The sequence below is a fragment of the Brienomyrus brachyistius genome, chromosome 18 (assembly GCF_023856365.1).
Source record: "Brienomyrus brachyistius isolate T26 chromosome 18, BBRACH_0.4, whole genome shotgun sequence".
Taxonomy (NCBI): domain Eukaryota; kingdom Metazoa; phylum Chordata; class Actinopteri; order Osteoglossiformes; family Mormyridae; genus Brienomyrus; species Brienomyrus brachyistius.
In genome coordinates, this window is record NC_064550.1 from 9,601,695 (window position 1) to 9,623,899 (window position 22,205).

The 22,205-nt window shown below is 45.6% G+C and overlaps 2 protein-coding genes across 5 annotated transcripts in view; one reads left to right on the forward strand and one right to left on the reverse strand.

Annotated features, from left to right (window-relative positions):
- Nucleotides 1-923: 923 nt before the first annotated feature.
- On the reverse strand, nucleotides 924-13,795 carry pom121 (POM121 transmembrane nucleoporin). Of its 4 annotated transcripts, none has more exons than XM_048983854.1 (14): nucleotides 13,223-13,795; nucleotides 12,161-12,370; nucleotides 11,493-11,657; nucleotides 10,733-10,813; nucleotides 9,850-10,024; nucleotides 9,460-9,551; nucleotides 8,258-8,337; nucleotides 7,985-8,109; nucleotides 7,789-7,888; nucleotides 7,239-7,547; nucleotides 5,427-6,791; nucleotides 5,202-5,237; nucleotides 4,712-4,810; nucleotides 924-4,628 (listed from the first exon to the last, which is right to left on the reverse strand). In XM_048983854.1, the coding sequence occupies exons 1-14, from the start codon at nucleotides 13,771-13,773 to the stop codon at nucleotides 4,531-4,533; spliced, it is 3,486 nt and encodes a 1,161-aa protein (XP_048839811.1). In that variant the 5' UTR covers nucleotides 13,774-13,795; the 3' UTR covers nucleotides 924-4,530. The 4 variants fall into 4 exon arrangements, with proteins under 4 accessions (XP_048839811.1, XP_048839810.1, XP_048839813.1 ...); XM_048983853.1 differs by having other exon boundaries at nucleotides 12,161-12,373; XM_048983856.1 differs by lacking the exon at nucleotides 5,202-5,237.
- Nucleotides 13,796-13,883: 88 nt separating this feature from the next.
- The window catches only part of hip1 (huntingtin interacting protein 1), a 47,226-nt gene continuing 38,904 nt past the window's right edge, over nucleotides 13,884-22,205 (forward strand). The window contains exons 1-2 of the mRNA XM_048983857.1: nucleotides 13,884-14,010; nucleotides 15,665-15,796. Coding sequence (XP_048839814.1) covers nucleotides 15,680-15,796 — 117 coding nt within the window. The 5' untranslated portion in view covers nucleotides 13,884-14,010; nucleotides 15,665-15,679. The remainder of the gene's footprint in view (nucleotides 14,011-15,664; nucleotides 15,797-22,205) is intronic.

Genomic DNA, 22,205 nt, shown 5'->3' on the forward strand with positions numbered 1-22,205 from the left:
TATAGCAGGCAGTAGGGTAACGCAGTGGGCAGCACACCTTCAGAGCTGTGAGACTGATTTTTAAAATTCAGTATTGGCAATATTTCGTTTCATTCGCATTCCATTGTAATTATAATTCGCATGTGAATTATAAGAATTGCGGTTTTGAGTCACGATATTTAGTATGACTTGTTCACGTTTACCTTAAACAGCATTTTAAATATTTTTAACCAACCTACTTGGTGTTATTTTTTGCTCTATATGCTGAAAATAAAATGTTACCTGGAGATGGGAATAGGACACTTACGTTGACAGTCGAGATTAGTGTTTATTTTAATACAGTTAATACATTCGCCATTTCCAGGCTGCTCTGAATAAGATTTTAGTTCGCTGCGTTTGCTTTGGGTGAACCGGCGATGGCGCTATTCCTGCAGTGTCCACACACAACAGGCAGATATCCCCTTCAGGATGCAGCCCGCCTGCTGCTTTTCAATCGGCTCAGAATTACCGTAACAATAATTTGCCAGGTTAAAGGTAATTAACCTGGAGGGGAGGGACCATCTTAATTCAGAGTTCATTAATACTATTTCAGTATTTTAAAAGATGTTGTTCCATCCATATGATAGGGAAACATATTGGATTCTTGTAGTCTGCAGGGGAGGAGAGGAGAAGAAAAACCCAAAGTAACCTCTGAAAACCACAGATTAGGGAAACACTATACCCAAGTTTGAATCTCGTTGCAGATTTCTGTTACTGACCGCAATACCAGTTTCTCTCATACCAATAGAACCCAGGAGTCTAAACTGTTCATGTTACTTTGTTGCAGTCTATTTAGGGTACTTACACTTACCTGCAACTTTTTTATGCATGGGAACAACAGAAAATGCTGTACGAAGATCTACATCTCAAACGCTTGACTTAATATTAATATGGGAAAAACGAAGTTTGTCATCACATTTTTATTCAAAACCACATTTTGATAACATAAGCGTAGGGAAATATTACACTGCACAGGTCTGCACATTCATTCTTCTCCCAGTCTAGTGGGAATGATCATAATGGGGGAAAAATACAACCACAGTAGCTTACATACAAATACATACACAGCAACATCCACAAATACATATATTCTCCAGGTCAGTCATATCTCCACTCTCCCAAAATTATCTACTCCCAAGGAATCCAGCAATTATGCACTCTAGCAGAACAGTCAAGTGTACCCTAAGTCAGTGCTTCCCAACCCGGTCCTTGAGGATCACCCCTCCCAGACGGTCCACATTTTTGCTCCCTCCCAGCTCCTATGTTTGGTGGGGTCCCAGAAGACTGGATTGAGAAACACTGCCCTAAGTTACCAGCGGATACTTGTGGATTACAAAAGTGATTAAGATCTAGTCCCTTGGTCAATCAACACTAAGCACACCTCTGCGTATTTACAAACAGCCACACAAAAGTAGGTCGGGTAGGAGACAAAGCCGTGGAGAGGTCCTTATGAAGTTCTGCTACTATTCAAAACTTTAAGAGTACAGGCAGCTATGTCTGAGATCCAACATTTACTGGGCATAAGAGTTCACTGAAATATGAAGTATTAGTTTTGCCCGATGAACCAGCTCATGGAGCAAATCAAAGTAGGTGCAGCAGGCTTTTTTTTTTTAGTCTAGCTTTTTAAAAAGAGAATTTTAAAACAGGAAATGTCACTGTGGTATTGGCAATGGATAGTCACACCCATTATGAATTTTCTGTGATCTATTTACTGAGGGCAAACATTTTGTAACATGAAACATGAAAAAAAGTTCATTTTTAAAGATAGTCACCAATTCAATTACCATATTATTCATTTGTTTTCCCTTCCCTCACAGCAGACAGGTAAATGATTCAGTTTGTTGTTGCCAAGGGAATCCAAAAAATGGGTTTCAGTTTTGAAACTAAGACGATACGTCTACTAGTAGGATGTCCAAGTAAGACTGAAGAGGGTGTACACCAAAACATGGTCAACGTCTCCTACTGGGCACATCTCTCACGATGCGATTTGTGAGTGTAGCAGCTACCAGGGACTCCGAGCCCAGAGAAGTGCCGAGCGTGTGATGGCAGGGAGTAAATGCCCACCCCCTCCCCAGGGCAGATAGGGTGAAGTATGCCAAGGGAAAAGACCACAGGGAGAAAATCTACAGCAATGTCAACAGTACCCAGGCAGACCGCAGCAGACCAACTGCTCGTTCACAGTAGTGTTTCTCAAACCGGTCCTCGGGGACCGCCAGACTGTCCATGTTTGGGAGGGAGCAAAAATGTGGACTGTCTGATAGGGAGCAAAAAAAAAAAAAAAGTACACCGTCTGGAGGTCCCCGAGCACCGTGTTGGGAAACACTGGTTCACATTACAAAGCACAACACCGACAAAAACCGACACACTTCTATTCTTCCAACTAAAAGTCAAAAAAAAAATCCTAATTACAAAAATGATTTTTGTAAACATACTGCCTCAGTGAGCCAAGCTTGAAGGAACTCTAAAGGCAACCTGCTTTAGTACAAAAATAATTTGTTTCTGATTTGAACATCTGTTGCCTGTATTTTGCCAATCATCCCCACATTCATACTGCTCTTGCAAGTCAGCAGCTGCTGAGTTACGGACTAAATTTAGAAAGGCTCTCATATATACTCAAAAAACCAAAACAAAAACACCATTGCTGTTAAACTAATAACCTTCCCACTTATACAAAATAACAAATCATCCACGACGCATGACTAAGTATCCAGCTTCGATTTCAAGAATTTCCCTCTGGGATCAATAAAAGTTCAAATAATCCAACAACAGTTTTTGAGGGATTCCATGCTTTTGTAGATAGTCAAACTGAAAACTAGGCAGCTGCTGAATCCAGTTCAAACAATCCATTCATGTTTGATTCATAATGAACAGTTAAAAAAACGAAAAAGAACCAGTTACCAAATATATAGATATACAAAGCCTGACTCATTCATTAACTTGCACCCCCCCCCCAAAATGTGCCATCCCCCCCACCCCACTCTGCAGGTAAGTCCATGTCCGGCACTACCAATGTGCCGCCATTCACTACCAGTTTCCTTCAAACTGGACTCCCTGAGGCTGAGTAATATGAAAAAATACAAGAAACACTTTTCAAAGTGGATCTTAAGCAAAGGGGAAAACTAGCAGCTACACAAAGAAAAAGAAACACGAGAGAGAGAGAGAGAGAGAGAGAGAGAGAGAGGGAGAGAGAGTGAGCACTAGAGAAAGAGACAGAGGGAAAATGAGAATAAGATTCAAGAAATAGTCACCTCTATTTACTGAAGTGGTCTGGGTCATACGCCATGAAAGCAGCGAGAGTGGCGACACCCAGTCAGGTGTGATGCATGCTGGGAGTTTACAGCACCAGCTAAGAGATGGCCAATTCCCCCTCATTTATTTCATATTAAATAAGATGAGCCAGGGCCAAAGACTGGGGGGAGGAGAGGGGAGCCAGACAGTGTGTGTGAAAGACAGAGAGGTAGTCTAGAATAAAGCAGCTCGTGTTGACAGTGGCAAATCTGAACAGTGAACAACAGGCATTGCTTGTAATGGCATTGCAAAGAACTGGGAGGGCTTTGGTTTTTCAGAGAGCCAGGCATAGGCCAGAAGAGAGAGAGGGAGAAAGAAAGAACAAGCGAGAGAGACAGAGAATGTCTGTGTCACAGGTCTCTACTGTAACAGGGCTTTCGAAAGAGAAAAAAAAACAGCAAGGACGGTTTGAGTGCTTGGAAAATAATCCCCCATTTGCCATTTTTAAAATACAGCCTCTATGAAACGTCATTAAGCTGCAGCAAAACAAACAAACAAAAAAAAAAAAATCTCGTTAACCTTGTGAAGCGTAATGAGATTTATTCTAAAATATGCTAACTATTTAACTGATGCCAAGAAACAAAATCATGAAATTGCTCTTTGGGAAAACAACAAACTTGAGAAGCGATCGCCATACCGTGCTATAAATACGTCTCGCCTACGGCGCGCGACAGATTCTGCTGTCAGAAATGTCAGTGCTGACCCCTCTGTAGACGTCGAGCCGTTTAGGTGGGCTGCATAGCGATAAATCCTATTCGGCAAACGGAAAAACAATAAAAGAAAAACAAACCGCGGCACCTGCTATATTGCCACGCCCCTGGAGACGCGCTGGCTCCCTGCACACGAAAGCCGGAGGTTGCCCTCTCCCCCCTCACATCCTGCCACGAAGCAGTCAAATCAAGAGACCCGACTTCAGCCTAGTCGTCATGATGGAGAATGACAGATGGACAGGGAGTGAGGGGGCCAGAGGGAAAGGGAACCGGCTCCATCCAAGACTAGAATTGTTCAAGTAATATGTGCCGTATTCCATCGCCTGCGGGACCCCGGCTCCTCACGGTGGCTAAGGGGGTTGGATGAGGGGGGCCCGCTCGGTCACTGGTAACAGTGTTGAGACTGGAAGGTCGTCTTCTGAATCGTGGCCAGGCCCGGCCTTGGGATGCGGTGGAGAGGGGGGTCAGGTGGGTAACCGTCGGGGGTCAAAGGTCAGAGCAAAGGTCCCCCCGACTACTTCTTCCTTGGGTGCTGCCTTCGAGCCTGAAGACGCTGGCGGGCTCCGGCGGGCTTCGAGCACGAGCCGATGGAGAAAGCCACAGTCGAAGCCCCTGGAACGTACAAGGCGGATCAGAGGACGGAACCGTCAAAAAATGCAACGTTCGCGGCATCTTCGGCGATCGAGGGAACATACCGAACGGCGAGGAGGCCAGCGCACCAAAGCCGGGGGTCTGTGTGCCGGGGCTGGTGAAGGGCATGGTGGCGTTCTGCCCGAATGCAGGGGTTGACGTTCCTGCAGAGCACAGAAGGGAGGATAAGGAAGCGTTAGTGAGATCGTGCGCCATGACCTCCTAAAACCACAAAGGGGCGCACATTAGGGGATGCCTTGGAGAGGCAAGCTGTCGGGCAGCGTGAGAGATTTAGCAAGCGACGTACTGCTGCCACATCAATCTGGACGCCAAAGCAGCAGCAGCACTGTTCTGTAAACCCTGTGTTGCCATTGGCTAACACATGTGCCAAGCAGTGAGCCCCACGTTCAATCTCCAAGGAGACAGCATCCAGGATAGCGAAAGTGAAGGGGAATGTGACAGAGTTAACATAGGAAAGGCCGGAAGAGAGACGGTATGCGTTTGCAGTTTGACAGGCCTGCAGCGCTCAGACAGCAGCATACGGGCAACACTCACCGCTAAAATTTACGCTCGGAGATCCAAAGGAGTTCCCTGTAAGAATCGTACATTCGGTTTAAAACGGCTCTCCCACAAACCCTGAGGCAGCCAATCAGATTGTTAGAGCCTGACCAATTAGCATGTAGAACAGCAGATCCTTTACTGCTTTGTATCTGTGAGCAGAGCGGTCGATAACCCTTACCGCCATTAGCGGCCTTTAGGAAACGGTTGGGCTCCACTCACCAAAGGCTGGCTTGCTGTCCTTGGCACTGCTGGCGCCAAAGGCGAAGCCTGCAGTCTGAGTGGTGGGGTTAGCTGGGGCTGGGGCTCCAAACTGCGTGTCCGGGGCAGCCGCACCGAAACCGAAGCCTCCGGTGTTCGGTTGGGCGGCAGCGGAAGCGCCAGGCTGGGCGGACGACGCTCCTCCGAAGGTGAAGGTGGGCACAGGCGGCTGGGTGACCGTGCCGAAAGCTGAAGCGCCGGATGGAGCAGAGGTGCCGCCGAATTGGAAAGTCGACGTCCCCCCACCGAACGCCGGCTGACTCGGGGTGCCAAACGTGGCCGTGGAAGTAGACGCCGCCGTGCCGAAACTGAACGGTGTGGGCCCACTGCCTCCAAAGGGGAAAGGCTTGCTTACAGCTGGAGGGGCGGAGCCAGTCTGGACGGGCCCGTCGAACGAGGGCTTTCCGAAGGTGAATAGCGACTGGCCTCCTGATGCCGATGCGGTGGTTGTGGTCGTCGCGGTCGCCACGCTGGTCACGCCAAAGCCACCAAAGGACCCGGTGGTGGCCGTCTGGTTGCCTGACTGGCTGAACGTGAAGCCCCCCTGAAGGGCGGGCTGGGGAGCAGCCTGTGGGGCGGAGGTGGATGTCGTCGCCGGGTCGAACTGAAAGGTGGATGTGGTCGTGCTCAGGGACAGCGATGCGGTGCTGGCAGGAGTGCCGCCGAACTGGAAGGAGATTCCGGTGGCTGGGGCGGTGGTGGTGGAGGAGGATGTGCCAGAAGCGGGCGTGGCGTTCCAGCCGCCAAAAAGAGGCTTGACTGTCACAGGGGCAGCCGAAGTGACCGTGCCGGAGAGGCTGCTGATAATGGTGGAGCTGCTGGACGACGGCGCCGTGGACGCCGGGGCAATGGAGGACGGCGGCTGGCCGAAAGCGGGGAAGCTGGCGGAGGGGTCCCCAAAGATGGGCTTGAAGGAGGAGACGACCGGGGCACCTGCTGATGAGGATGCTGGCGCCGCCCCGGTGGTGGAGGTGACGGCGACGGTGGGGGCGCTGGTGGCAGCACCAAAAATGGGCTTGAAGGCAGACGGCAGTGGGTTGTTGCCTCCGCTGCTGCTGATGCTGGTACCGATAGCTAACCCCGGTGCCACGGTGGCGGATATGGTGGCAGCAGAGGGCGTGCCCAGGCTGAACGTCATGCTTGCCGTGGCTGCGGTGGTATCAGGCGGCTTGAGGGGCTGAGCCAGCACCTGAGCGAAAGCGGACATGGCCAGGGAGCTGGGCGGCAGGGCCGTGGGAACTGGCTGGGCCGCGCTCAGGCTGGGCTCCGCCTTGACGCCGGTGGCTGGAGCCAACAAGCTCGTTACTGCCGAGGTCACGGCAGGGCCTACGAAGCAGATAGAGGGGGAGGCACCGTTAACACCTCACATACCTTCAGCACCGATTAACACCCCTGTAAATGTTTCGATGACTTCAAATGAGTCTCAAGCCTAAGCCAGGAAGAGTGGAACAAAAGGCAGGGGAGACCCTGGAAGGGGGACCAATCAGGGACAGACAACTGGTACACAAGTACAAAGGTTAAACTGTATAGTGATTTGTCATAACATTGCAAATGTGTACTTATTTTACGAACATTTTAACCTTTATACAAAAAATGCAAAGCAGTTATGTCAGTCCCTAATAGTAATCTATTGTGAACTACAATCCAGATTAGAGACTCCAATAGTGCATGTCTTTGGAGTGTAGGAGGAAAGCAGCCCCCATTTCACAAAGACAGATGGACACAGACAGGATTCTAAACTGCCCACTGGGCTCCTTGAAGCAGCTGAGCGACCTGTTGGGCTGCTGACAGCAGGGCTGGGCGCCGGGCTGCTCTTCATCATCTTCAGCGACTCCAGCAGCGGGTTGGCCGAGCTGGCGGCAGGGGCGATGCCTGGAACCGCCGGGGCCGGTGTGGTGTTGAGAGCGTTGGCCGAGGTGGCCTCAGAGGCAGGGGCAAGGGTCAGGGTAGGCGCTGGGGTGGCCGTGCAGACTGGAGCGGGGGCAGAGCTCAACAGCAGGCTGATGGGGGCGGGTGGCGACGTGTTGGACGTGGGTGTGAGAAAGGAGAGCACGCTGGAGGGTGCCACAGGTTTCACTGGCTCTGAAGTCCAAAAAAAAAAAATCACAAGTTAATGGCCCTCTCCAAAAGAACAGGAATCTCCACTACACCGTAAATGGCAGCAAAAGATCTTTATTAGGAAATCATGTGTGGGCCGAAACTCCCTTAAGAGTGAACAGCCTTGGCATGAAATGATGGGCAAATTGGCCAACTTAATCACATTTCTTATTTAATGTAACGGACAGAGCCCAGCTCCTCAGCTCCGGGGACCTGGGGGACCCACCTGGCTCTTCCAGGACCTTCTTGATCTGCTTGAGGGCCGCGGCCTTCTCCAAGTCCAGGTCCTTCACTGTCACTGTGTAGCCCAGCTCCGGAGGAGGGGGCTGCCCACGCAAAAACACGACAGCAGGTTCTTAATGGATCAAGTCAAGGACGGCGATGAACCAGACTCTGGGAGGGTAGCCCTGGGCGAGGCTTACCAGGGAGATGTGGTCACCCCTGCGGCTGGATACCAGCTGGACCTTCCGCTTGCGCTTGCCATCGCTCCCACCGGAATCCCGCGAGGTTATTGGGGCAGGGGGCTCGGGCATCTGCGTCAGCTTGCCTGAATTGCGGGGATCCGGAGAGTGAGCGTACGGGTAGAGTGAAGTCTGCCTGCCCCCCATCTGCCTCAGGGGGCAGGCTTGCCACGCAACTTCATGTTCCACCCCAGGTAAATGAATCCCACAGAAATGCAAAGACTCTGGTCTGACCTGGGGCTGCAGTCTGGTCCATCACTATCCCATCAGAATTCGGTGAAGATGCAAAGCTGGGAGAGAGCGCCTCATCTTCTCTGTGTAAACACACACACACGCCAGTCTTTATGGGGACTCTCCGTTCATTTCTATGGCCATAACCTTAATCCAAATTATGAGAACTGTAACCCCTACTGAGCCCTAACCTTAAACAAAAAATTTGGTCACTTGTGGTTACCTTTTTGTTTATTTGATTGCAGTCACAGATTTTTATAAAATTCAGGTTGATATTACGGAGACCTAAAAAGTTAGAGGTTTTTAAATCACATTGTTTTTATAGTTAAATTGTGGGAATCAGATTTCCTCAGAGGCGGACACTCAGAGGCGGACACTCAGAGGCGGACACTCAGAGGCGGACACTCAGAGGCGGACACTCAGAGGCGGACACTCAGAGGCGGACACTCAGAGGCGGACACTCAGAGGCACTTTGGGGTTACAGAGTAAGTTCTGGTTTCAGATGCTGTACAGGCCTTACGGTCATAACAGCACATGACTAAACACCTTTCAAACAGAGGTGCTCTACAGAACACAAATGTAACAGCTACACAGCAACCTTCAGCTCCCGTCAGCTGGTGCTTTGTTTCAACACCAGATGGGGTCCCTCTTAAAATGCTTTTCTTAGTCAGTCAGCACTGAAAGACACCATCACAAACACTAGAGGCAGCCAGGGTCCCTGTCCCGCTGTCTCCAGCTACCTTTATAGGGGAGCTGGGAATCATTTTTCAGCCCTTAACCTCCCTGCATTAGAGAACGTGACCCCGTGTCAGGCTCTACCTGTCTGGAAGAAGTGCTGCACAAATGAAACTTTTGATCCATATTTTGAGGTATGGCGGCTATCCAACCTTAAAGTATGCAATTTTTTGATAAATATTCAGCAAATGCTTATTTAGCTTCTTTTCAAAGCATTTAGGGAACCACACAGCTTCTCTATAAAGATTTAATTCAGGCTATAAAGTGAGCAAGAGAGCAAAAAATAAACTGCAATTAACAAATCCATGAATCAGTTGTTAGCAGTGCATCAACCAGCGTAAAATTCAGCCAAAATGAACATGGAGCGTTTATGAGAGCTGTGGTGATCTCTCACCTTTGGCAGCGGTATAAAAACACAAATAGCGTGACCAAAGCGAGGTGGGGAGATGCAACCACACAGGAGAACATACCGTGGTTTTTTGAAGACCCGCTCTGGGGTCTGCGAGCGTGACGACCCGGGGCTGGAAAGTGGGGAGAAGTTGAGGCTGGAGGCTGCCTTGCGCTGCAAAGAAATGGTGCAAGAGGGAAACGGTTACGATGGTGCCAAGAAAGCTCAGCTGAGCGCACCAGAAACCATGAAATAATTAATGGCCTATTGAACATGGTATATTTCAACATTCATATAAATCGATAATGAAGTATGTGGGTTGTTTAGGACTTTCAAATAAATTCCTGAGGATATCATGATAAGTTTGGAATATAATCAGAAATGGTTCATCCTTCAAAATCTAGCACATCTTGAAGTTTCAAAGAGGAGGAGAGGTGAGCGGGCTGGCGGAGGGGTGTTGGGGGACTTGTACCTGAGGATATCCTTGCGAGGAGCTGTAGGAGCTGCGGATGGGGTTTCGGGCCGAACCGAGGACTCCGCAAGGGTCCAAACTGCTAGTCTGTGAACTCATGGAGGAGGTGCGGTTGCGCTTTATGAGGGACTCCTCCATCACGGACGCGTTCAAACCCCGCTTCAAGCTCCCGGGCCTTGATGGGAGGCAGGGAAAACAGGAATAAGGATACCAGCAGATCAGGCTAGCTGCATGTCTTCAAAAAAACACCGATCATTCTTTTTTTAATGGGGAATGAAAATCAAAACACGAAGGAACTACTCCAATATTCTATCCTGCGCTCAGCTTAGACTCGTATCTAACCAAGCTATGCAGGTGCCCGTGAGACCAGAATAACTGCTCGTCTTAAGATGCATGCTGCATAATGCTATATATGGTGAGGATGCGAGGGCAGGTGATTGCAAAGCATGCGCGCACGCAAGCGCAGAGAAGGGGCTTTCGGGTTGTGGGGAGAGAATCTACCACAATAAGAAAACAATTGGGGGACAAACTCTGAGCAACATCCAGGCACAGATGCAAACGCAGAAGCGACAATGCTGCCCGGCAGACACTCATTCCACCCACATTAATAATAATTATAAAAATAAAACCACCCAAGGCTAGATCTGCAGTAAATTTCAACACGTTTCAAGCACACACACACACACACACACACACACACACACACACACACACACACACACACACACACACACACACACACACACACACACACACACACACACACACACACACACACACACACACACACACACACTATCAAAGCATGGGTGGGGCAAGTAGCTGAAGGCACATCCGAATGATTCAGCAGTGCCTGGCACCACACAGCACTGCAGTCACTCACTTGGGCACCAGCTGGGAGGGGGCTCCATTGGCAAGGAGAGGCTCAAAGGCAGAATGACTGCTCCCACCACTGTCACTACGTCTGGGAGGGCAGAGGACACACAAAGCACAATTAGTGACCAGTGCGGGTTACAAACAGCTCACTGGACACATCGTCATGCACCTTAAAAGCCACAGCATGTCACAAATGGCCACCCCCCCGAAGAAATAAAAACGATACGGTATATAAGCTTTTAAGACCAGACACTTAACTTAGTAAGTTAAGAAACTTAATTTAGGTGCTTAATTATTTGAAGAAAAGAAATAACAAAAACAACTGATATGTTACAACCAAGAAGCAATAAAATTCAACAAGGTTATATGTGAAGAATAGCACTTTTCCACCCTAACCCCAGATAAAATATATGTTCCTATCTTAACACAAGTAAAAGAAGCAGTGGGCAATTTTTACAATGTGCAACCCACTTCTGACAGCCTAAGAATAAAGGAAATGTGCCATTGGCTCGTCAAAGCTGATGAGAAACAGAATTACACCGTGCAGCTGAACACATTAAAAATGAACCAGACTTTATTAGAAACAGAAGTAACCTTAATGACAGCTAAATACACATCTTAAAAACCCACAACTAAAAATGAAACAGACTGAAGAAGCAAACTCACTTCTGTCACATCAATAGTACGACACACTACTGAACATCTGGTCTCTTTTCTTAGTCCCACCCGTCTATTTCTGAGGGTTTTCTTGTTTTGGGTTTGCCTACCTCCTCTTGTTTTTCTGCTCAGAAGGACAGACTCGCTCCTCATCTTCTTCTACCCCTCTTTTGCGGCTTTCCTTCAAAATATTGAGGACAGTCTCTCGGGCGCAGGGGTCAGCAGCCGCACTCATCCCCAAAGGATGAGACATCGGCGAATTCAGTGGGTCATAACTGCAGAGGGGGGAGCAGGATTAATAAACAACGACCCTTTTTGCAGAACAGAGTTTGTAGTGTTATATCCATGCATAAGCAGTTTAAGAAACATAGGATTCCTTTCAAATTTTGATATCACTGCTTTAAAGGGGGAAAATTACAAAACAGGGGAAACAAGCATCTTGCAACTTAACATGACCACTGAGAATAGAACAGGAATTTTGTCACTGCTCATAGAGCAGCGAAAATTCATTTAACAGTAGTCCAAGTCAAGTAGGAACATATGCAAAAGTGCCAATAGTACACAGATACACAAAAGCACACACTCAATGTAGATGTATACATGCACACAGGTATTGCACAAGATATAAGTGAAAATGTAGTGTACATACAGGCTGTGCAATAAACCAAATTAATGTTTTAATTAATGCAAAACTGATGCCAGCATGATAAGCACTGAGTTTCCAAAAAGCTCAGAAAATGGCCCAGATGACTTCGGAGACCGGCCCGCTCCAACTCACAGGGGGGAACGAGCGCGGTCCGGGCGTGCGATCTTCACGGTGATGGGGCTGTGGGCTGCCGGCGAGTTTCGTGGCGTCAGGACGGCCTTCTTTCTGTAGCCATCCCACCGAGTGGGGGGCAGCACACCCAGCAACGGGGAGCCTACTTGCTGGAGGGGGTAGTGTCGTTGAGGGGTGATGGTGAATCTGCCCGTCGTGGCGATGGGCTCCCTGCTGATGGCATATGCGATTTCAAAAACACTGCACATGATGCATTTGACAACTCAACGTTCATCTTAAATATTGACGCCGTAACTGAGACGTTTTGGACACTGTAAACCTGAATCACAGACTATCATATGGCCTTCATAAACAATAAATCTCCATTGACTTCAAGTAATTCCCATAAGATCAAAATGTATTTTATTGCAAAAGTAAACTCGACTCCGGCACAAAAAACAACACAAAATGGGCATAGATCATTTAAACTCCATTTAATTAACACAACTTATTAAGTTGAGAGTTTAAATGCAGTTAGCTTGGGGGCAGCTTCATATTTCAGGATCTAATAGCCAAGTAGTTAAGGCAGCAGCAAATACAACAGTCAATGCTTCAATCACCAATGCACAACTAAGACGTTTAAACATAAATGAAAATACCGGGTTGCAAATAATCCGATTCAGTTTCAAGGAAACACAAATGGTACCAGTTTATCTTCGACCACTGCGATTTAAAGCAGTGGAACAACCGGAGGGGGGAAGGAGCAGCCTGCACAGCGCCCACAGTAACTCCCACATTTTCAAATATTGGAGGGAATACTTGAACTCCGCGCTGAACTAGTTTAGCCCGCTGGTTAGCAGACAAAATGTTTTCCGGAGGCTGCATTCTTTACGCAACACATTTGTCACCAAAACAGAAGCTATTCCAGACAATCGGAAGTTATTAACAGAGCCTGTAAATGAGTATTCGCCCCAGACTAGTTGGAATTAAACTCAATCTGGTAGCTAGTCAGGCATGGCTACTGATGCGGCTAGCTAGCACCAACGGGGTGCTGGCTTACCAAGTCGACTGGTTTTTATTTACCTGAATGACAGTCTTCTGCTCGGGGTGGGCACTGCGTGGTTGGGTCGAGACAGTCTTTCACGGAGCTCTCTGGAACCACCACCACTGGCTCTCCCGGCGGGTAAAGGACTATCCTGTTTTCCAAGGTAACTCCCCATGAATATGTCTCGGGGACTGAACACCACCGAGTCACTAAATGTGTCTGCGTCTCTATAAAAATCGCCAGGGCTCCGCAAGCGTCCCTCACCCCCTGACAAAAATGAATCCCTTTGAATGGCTTTGTTGAGACGATCCCGGTGTACTCGTCCGGGTGTCGGTACTCCGTTGGCAGTCCCCCGCGGTAACCAGCGTCGGAATACCGGTGGGATTACCAGACTTGTCCGAGGATGAGGGCCTAACCTGGCATGAAACGGCGAGTCGCCGATGTAATGAAAACAGGCGACACAAATACCACCGAATATAAACACAACGTAAAAAATATACGGGATAAAATAAAGTGTTAAATAAAGGATTGCGAAAGAAAAGACCACCAGAGAGGTAAACACGATCCACCACTTCTCCCTGGGAGACATGGCGGCACCGCGCCGCCGGAGGACTTTAATATCCCATAATTCTGTTTGGTTACGCACGAAATAGAATGCGCGAGACACCAGAATTGCGCGGTAACAGCGCAGCTGAGCCAAGTGAACCTCAGCGAGCCGCTACTCATAAGGAAACGTAGCGGACTCTCGTTCCAAGTTGCGTCTTTCCTTGCGACCATATGATAGACTTTACTTCCAACAAAAGCTGGAATACCCGAATTAACACATGTAAGATCTTATTCTTTCACCCTAAACACTACCCCATTATTCGTGTACACACGTAAGGTTAAATATGTGCTTCTGTAATCCTGACAAACTGCACCACAAAACGACATATTGCAGTGCAGAGTGAATCAGATTGTTAACGTTCTATTTACGCAGCACAAGGAAAAGCTTTCAAGTCTAGTACAATAATATATCGGAAATCGTGGTATGGGACATATACTTCAACCGATAGTTCTACTGGCTTTAAATCGGAAACAACTACATAAAAACTTCCCACTATAAATTGTATATTTCTCACTTTATGTATAAACATTTATTTCGGTTTCCTATTATATAATAGAGCAATAATTCTTTTATAAGTAATGTTACAGTAATACAGGATGTTCTGAAAAACAGAACGCCTGTTGCCTAGAATGTAATGCCTTGTTTACTCTCGATGTGTTTAGTTTTACTATTACTGCAATCTACCGTGTTGTTTCATGAAAACGCGCAAATAAAATAAACTCCTTTGGTCTTAGTGGTCTAGATGGGACACGAGCCTGACAGAACCTTAAAGATTACTGCAAACGTAGTAATATTTCAATACTACATTTAGTGGAGTATGTACGATAAATATCCGTTATATTAATATTTCAGTACCTTTGTTGTGTATGCTAAATATGAAAAATATGCCAGATGAAAAGGTTTTCTTTAAATGTACATTTACCGGTGTCTTTCAAATAGATTTTGTTTAAATGTTTATTGAGCAAGCAAAATGTTTACTTTGGCCGTTCCTTTGAGTGTTAAACGAATAGTTTTATGTTCCTATAGTCTTTGTCATTTATCTGATCTATATACACCCATATTGGATAAGAGATTATGGAAAATGATGCAAGGCTGCAAAATCACACAGTTTTCTATAAATCTTTAAGCAAATTTATATATATATATATACCTTAAGATATACGTTTGTGGATATGAAAGACAAATCGTGTCCTGATCTCTTTTTCATAAATCCTGGACTGATTGAACACTATTAATGGTTAGCTAAATAACCTTGAATTGCTTAGGCGCTTCATTCAGTGAGTCATGTAAAACAAGATACACAAACCAGTGAAGCTTATTGACTTTCATGGGATTGAGATTAATTTTAGATGTTTAATACCACGTCTATCAGTTTTTTTTTTTAAATAATTTGTTGCAATAAGTTCAGGAGTTGGTGATTTTATTCAATGATCTGTTATACGATTTCAGTTAAAGAGAAGGTATGCAATCTCGGACTGGTGTACTTGGTCCAGCTAGTAAAATATTACTGAAAGGCTGGGCTAAATTATATTGATTTCCGAGTAGCCAAACAAAGGCCAGGACAGAACACCGATGGGCGGGTATTTCTAAAGTTAGCCAGTCGTAAACAGCGAGTGTAGGAGGAGTTTGTGGCAGAATTTCATCTGCGCTATATTGGGATGGTGGGTTCGTAGTTCTAGGGCGGTGGACCAAAAAAAAATAATAATAAAGAAACACACAACAACAACAACAATACAAACGGGCAGAAACGAACAGCATTCATTTCGGTTCTCCTAATCACTTAGAAAAGGCTACCTGTTCTAACTGAAGCAAGGACTGGACTTTTTCCCCTTTCGCAATTTCATGATCGCGCTGCTGTTTTTTCCCCTGGTAGCTTGCTGTACTCGCAATGGATCGAATGAAGAGTTCCATACAGCAAGTCCCTAACCCCATCCCGAAAGGGCTCATCCGTCGAACCGGTGCCAACAGTCTGGAAATAGAAAAAGAGAACTTCGAGCGAAGCCAGGTAAAATCTGAACATAACAGCGAGACGGGAAAAAGTTAAGTAAAGGGGCAGCCGTTTGGTCAAGGCATGATTTAAATGAGATCGGTCTGAGCTTCCAGTGTTAGAATGTATATAGTTCATGTAGTAATTTATAAATCGATACATTTTTTGTTATTTCAACTAAAGAATTGTAAGGTAATTGTAAGCTGTTGTATGTAACGTATACTTTGTTATATATTGACCATTGTCTTTTTGTGGTATTTGACATGAAGGCGTCCCTTAGATGATTCCGAGGTTATTTTAAAAGCTATATTTTATTGCTGTTCCTATAATAACAAACCAAAAACGGATCTGCATACTTATTGACTGGATTGTGTTGTCAGTGACCCCGATGTGGCCGGCGCTGCTTAATAAAAGCAGTACCATTTTCAATGTGGTTTCTTTAATGGTCACACTTGTGTTTTATAAAGTTTCCTGCAGTAGTTAGTGCTCAGTGCATGTTCAGTTATTACTTGTAAATCGCATGATAGGTGACGTTGGTAAACGTTACTTTCTGTAACACAACGGGGCGTAGTTAAAGAATTGTTGGAGTGTTGTACAATGGGATATGCCATGCCAGGGGGAATATAAATCAGCCTTTGTGTTAATATGAGAATTTATTCCCATTGTTGGTCTAATGTAAATCTCCTTCATTTAAAGTTTCAATAGCAATAATAAGCAGTAGGCTCAAAATTCCCTAGTTCAAACCTGTGGTTTTTTTTTTTAATGTATTCTATCGACATACCACACCCAGTATCTCAGCGTTTCTCTGCTATTGGATGAGTATCAGTTAGGATTCTTGTGATACATCTCATGGTATAGATCAGTGTAGTTTTTCAGTAACCATTTCATTAATAAGCATTATTGACTGTCACGTTCTCCGTCATCTTATCCTCAGAGGATGTGAGTGGCAAAGCTCTTGTAATGAGAGATTCCTTAAAACTTGCAGTTTATGTTTTTCTGTCATGTATTCATCCAAATTTCTGGGCATTTCGGGAACCTTTCAAGGTCACCCATTGCACAAACTATGTGTGTTGCAGGTCTGAGTAGTCTGTTTGGTTTTGTTTTAACTCCGTAATTGTTTTCACCTAAAACAATTTTACTAAACTGTGGTAGAATAGTCTAGCAACACTGCATGAAACACATGCATTTTAATACAGAGTTTCTCTGGGTGGGGTGGAGGGGGTGCTCGATACATTTATAAAATGTTATGTTGTCTCTGAAATGATAATCTGAAGTGCCGGGAATGTTCACAGTAAATCCACAGTGTAGAAAATGATACAGCTTCTGTTAGCCTAGCAGTTTATTAGTCTAGAAACATGTTAGTTTATTCTCCAGGCTTTGTCGCACTGCTTATTGATCGTTTGGCCAGAATGGCTTGTTGCCATCTCTTGGAAAAATAGAGGTAGACTTACTGCCCTCTGGATTTTAAGTGTTTTGCTTTATGATTAATGCATTGTCACTAAATATTAAGAGCACAGAGGAAGCCCTTGGTATATTAGGAAACCATTTGCATTAATTGCACCTTCATAATGCCTTTATAGTGCATTCATAGAACATTCGGTGTGCCTGCTTTCATAGAACATTAATGAGCAGTTTGTAAGTATACCTTACAGTTTCAATATGCATTAATAACAGCATTAAGGTATGTTAGGATGTTAAGGTATACTTACATGCTGATTCTCGAAACATTATGAATGCATTAAGTAGGTGCACTTAATGTGTATATTATAACTGTTATGGTGCCTCTCCAAAGCTACAAACTAAAAAAAAAAAATTACATCTGTATTCAATATTATTTAGATAAGTATTGGGATTTGCCGCATTTATATGAGGTCATCACATCCAGCAGAGGTAAAATCTATGTGGGGTTACATGTGAAACAGTTAGGCAGAGCACCATGACCCAACTGTCTTGGGTAGTTGGCACAAAGAAAGTGTTGAACACATGTTTAAGCACATCGTTCTAGCAAGACAATGAAACAGTTGTTGAAAGTGTTGTGAATCCAACCAGCCAGTGGCAGCCCTTTGTCATTGTGTACCCTTGGTGATATCTAAACCATACATCTCTCTCAGAAGCAGGTGAGATACATTGCCCTGCAGCAGTTTATAAAAGAGGATTTGGGAGTTGGCAACACAAACCACAGCTGCCAGGTTGACTGTTAATTTGCCTGTTTTTTTATTTTAGATCTTTGGAAACATCTATGGGTATATATCATGTGTTTTCAAATGTTTTGTAATTTTGTCAATGGTGTGCAGCACAACAGTAAACACTGTTGTTCATGAGACATCGTTTGATTCCCGAAATGTACTCTGCCTTTTAGAAGGGTGGGAGTGATGGGTGGGTGGGGGGGGGGGGGGGGGGGCTCAATAATGACAGCGTTGCAGAATGTGGGTTTTGGGTCACGGTGGGGGACTGAGAGCGCAGTGGTCAAAATTGGAAGTGGTCTCCCTTCTTGGTTTTAGCGTTCTGAAGAGGATATGCATTATAAATCATAAGATGTCAGGTGGCTGCAGATGCACCATATGAGCATGTAGGTGTGTTACATACGCAGATCTGTGGCATGGCTTCTAAGGATAGCTTGGGGCGAAGGCATCACCAGAAAGACGCTGCACAAAGTAGGCCAGATAAATTGCACAATGCTAAGCTGCACTGCCAAAAGCCCTCAGACCCCCCTCAAAGCCCTTCTTGCTCCTCCAGTCAGGGAACATGGATCTTTGCTTTATTTTTTATTTTTTCCTCTACCTGCTCCCACAGAAATGGGGCAGCCCTGTGCAGACAGACATAACTTGCAGGTCACTGGGTCAGGCTGCACAGCAGACTCTATGCCGAATGTGGGTCAGTGTGTATGGCCCTTTCATCAGACTCGCATTGCCAGAATTTCATATTCCTCTCTGAATCTTTTTGTAGCTATTTGTTGTCTATTTACCGCTGTTGATAGCAATTTGATAATTTGTATCGTTGCTAAGCTGTTTGTCATGTGTTGTTTGTCTTGCGATTGAACTTGGCCCACTAATCAAAGCACTGCTGATATGACCAGCAGCTGAATTCTCTCAGAAGCATACTAGCTAAGATCACCCAGGGTGCTGCTTATTTGATGGACGTGGCATGCATGCTTATTATATGGGTAATTCTACAGCAGAGATAATTCCGTTACCAAAATGTCATGCATTTGGAGAAGGGCGTAACCCATGATACAGTATAATTTGATACTTGGGATACAACATCAGAGAACTGATGGTATTTCAAGCAATGTCAGTCAGTTCTTTTCAAATTGTAGCCAGATTTTCCTCTGATTGTAATTCTGTTACCATAGAACTAGCCATATGCAATTATGTGAGTTACATTTGTATTTAACAACCTTGTAGGAGATCCATTCATTTCCACTTTTATTACACCCAGTAAAATATGGTACGTATTAGAGATGCACCGATTGTGTCAGCCAACTATCAGTATTAGCCGGTACAGCAGGAACTGGCTGTCGGCTGATGGTTAAAAACGAGCCGATATTTACCACGATAATTCCTTTGAAATGGTGACCCATATTGCTTTGCACACCCACATACTAACCAGTTAGAAAAAACGTCAGCTATGTGGAATCATTTTAACATTAGCGAAAATGACATTAGAAATGCATTTTGCAAACATTACCCTGCTAAAATTTCAGGAGGAGGATCTATTAATAAACGTTTCAGCTCAACAAATTTGATTGGTCACCGGGCGAGATTTCATACCCCGAGAGTATGAAGAGTTTCTGAAAAACAAATCCATTCCAGTGAAGCAGGCTGCAGTACTGTTGAATAACACTAGTCTGTCAGTAATGCAAGTCCTTGATAGCAAAAGAAAAATCAGTGCAGACAGTGCAAAATCAAAATGTATTACCTGCAAAATGATGTAGTTTATCATGCTTGATAATCAACCATTCACTGATATAAATGTTATAAATATATAAGATGTATAGAGTCATAAAATGGGGGCGGCATGGTGGTGCAGTGGTTAGCACTGTTGCCTCACACCTCTGGGACCCGGGTTCGAGTCTCCGCCTAGGTCATATGTGTGTGGAGTTTGCATGTTCTCCCCATGTCGTCATTGGGTTTCCTCCGGGTACTCCGGTTTCCCCCCACAGTCCAAAAACATGCTGAGGCTAATTGGAGTTGCTAAATTGCCCGTAGGAGTGCATGTGTGTGTGAGTGTGCCCTGCGATGGGCTGATCCCGCATCCTGGATTGTTCCCTGCCTCGTGCCCATTGCTTCCGGGATAGGCTCTGGACCCCCCTCGACCCAGTAGGATAAGCAGTGTCCCTTTAAACTTATTTAATCAGAATCTCCCAAACAGTTGTTATCGGTACTGGTGTCAGTTTTCAGAATAATCGGCTATCGGTATCAGCCAGAAATTTCCTTGCCTCACTAGCACGTATATGTGTGATGACAAAGTGTTCTTGTTGTTACAGAGTGTAATGCATTTAGTTTGCATTTGACTCTTGTGGTATTGAGGCAAGTGAAAAAAGACAGTAGTTCAAACTTCTCAAAAGAATCATATATATATATATATTTATTTATTTATTTTCTTTCTTTTTGATGGAGAGGACTTGACACTCTCCAGTCACAAAGCAGCATGTTTAGCTCTGCCCCAAAGGTGAGGTCATTCCATTCAGGCATTCAGATGCAGTGGTTCTTATGGGATGTGTTTGTGTTGCACTCAGGAGGAAACGCTCCTCCCTCCCCACCCCTTCCCCCTTAACTTCCTAGTTACGTTCTTTAATGCTTGCTGTTTCTTCCAGAACATTCCTGAGGGATGTAGGATCCCCCTACAGTCTTTAAAATGTACTGTTTAGTAGATACTGTTTAATGACTAACGTGACGTGGCCTTTATGACAGGAAGTAGCAGGCCGCTGTCTGTCTTTCTCCAACTTCCACAAACATCCGTTGTGGTGTCCTGTGCATTACGTAAAGGGCTGGGACAGCCTACAGCTCCTCCCAAAATGGGGGATGGATGGATGGAGTCATAATGCTCTAACGAGCGCCCCCTCCCACCCGCAGCAGCATGCCTCAGGCTCTCGTTCCAGGCCAAGGGTCACGGCCCTCGCTTTCTGGGTTTGCCATTCTTCAGCGCTGCCTCCCGTACTGCACTGCTGGGGTAATCAGTGTCCTGGCAGCTGTGGAATGTGGTGGGGTGATCGTAGCGGGTGTGGTGATATTCCCTGGGCACTGACAGAGCCAGAAGGGCAGGCCCAGACGAGCATACTCTAATCCCTCCCGCTCCCCATCATCGCTTGCAGTCCCATGTACTCTCCCCCCTCCCCCCCCCCAACCACCATGGTCTACATATACCTCATGACTGAGGATTGTCGAGAGCAGTAAGACAGCAAAAAAACAAAAACACCCTGGGCTCCTTTCTCCGAACTGTCAGCAAACTAATTGTGTGAATGTCGATCACGCGGCAAATACTTTGGATGCCCACCAAGCACGTAAAAGATGAACAGGACTTCCAGTTACCCTGACACACATACACAAAGCTATACATGCACATGAATTAGGGCTGACCAAAATGTCATTGTTCCTGTAGTGCAGGGGTGCCCAACTCCAGACCTGGGGGGCCGGAGCCCTGTGTAGCTTAGTTCTTTCCCTGTTCTACCATAAATGTAAACTTTTTGGGTTTCCCCTCATTTAACACACCTGATTCAACTCCTTGTGCTAATTACTACACAGCTCTTGAGCTGAATCATTTGTTGTGGAACAGGGAAAGAGCTAAGCTACACAGTTCTCTGGCCCCCAGGACTGGAGTTGGGCACCCCTGCCATAGTGTTTCACGACTCCCCTCACTGCATGCCTATTTTGTACGGTCCTGTTTTTTTTTTTTTAAGAGTAAACAGGGCTCATAAGACCTTACGCTGCATCATGTGTTTTATGTCATTTTTGTGTCGTTAACAGAATCCTGGTGAGAAAGGCCTTAATTTGTCACCACTGGTGCAGCATCAACACAGCCATCCCCCACCCAAAACACACACACACACACACACACACTGTAATCTGCTTGCTTCGTTATGGAGAGGAGCCCAGATTCCTAACTTCATGTGCTATTACCGGGCTTGTTACTCACACTGTTTGTTGAAGACCAAAGTTTCCTAAGTCATTGTGGCAGTGTGGCAGTGAAGAGATACTAATCCAGACTGCTGTCAACCAGATTAATTTATAACTATTATGTAGAGTGGACATATTTTTAAGTGTGGATAGTTACATATTTGGTTAAATTTATAGCAAAGCTGAAATAGTCTCAAACCTATCGGTTTTTGATCAGTGATATTTAGGCCTACATTATGATTTCCGCATTTTGATTTTACACGTAACACCTAACATTGCTGTTAGTAGCCATTGAATCGCTATTTGAGTCC

Bases quoted from the DNA above. Each gene is read 5' to 3' on its own strand.
- pom121 (XM_048983853.1), bottom strand. From the start codon at position 13,773: ATGTCTCCCAGGGAGAAGTGGTGGATCGTGTTTACCTCTCTGGTGGTC. The intron at 10,814-11,492 runs GTAGGCAAACCC...CTGCCCTCCCAG, and splicing joins GAGCAGAAAAACAAGAGGAG to ACGTAGTGACAGTGGTGGGA. The intron at 5,238-5,426 runs GTGAGTGGAGCC...CGATTCTTACAG, and splicing joins GGACAGCAAGCCAGCCTTTG to GGAACTCCTTTGGATCTCCG.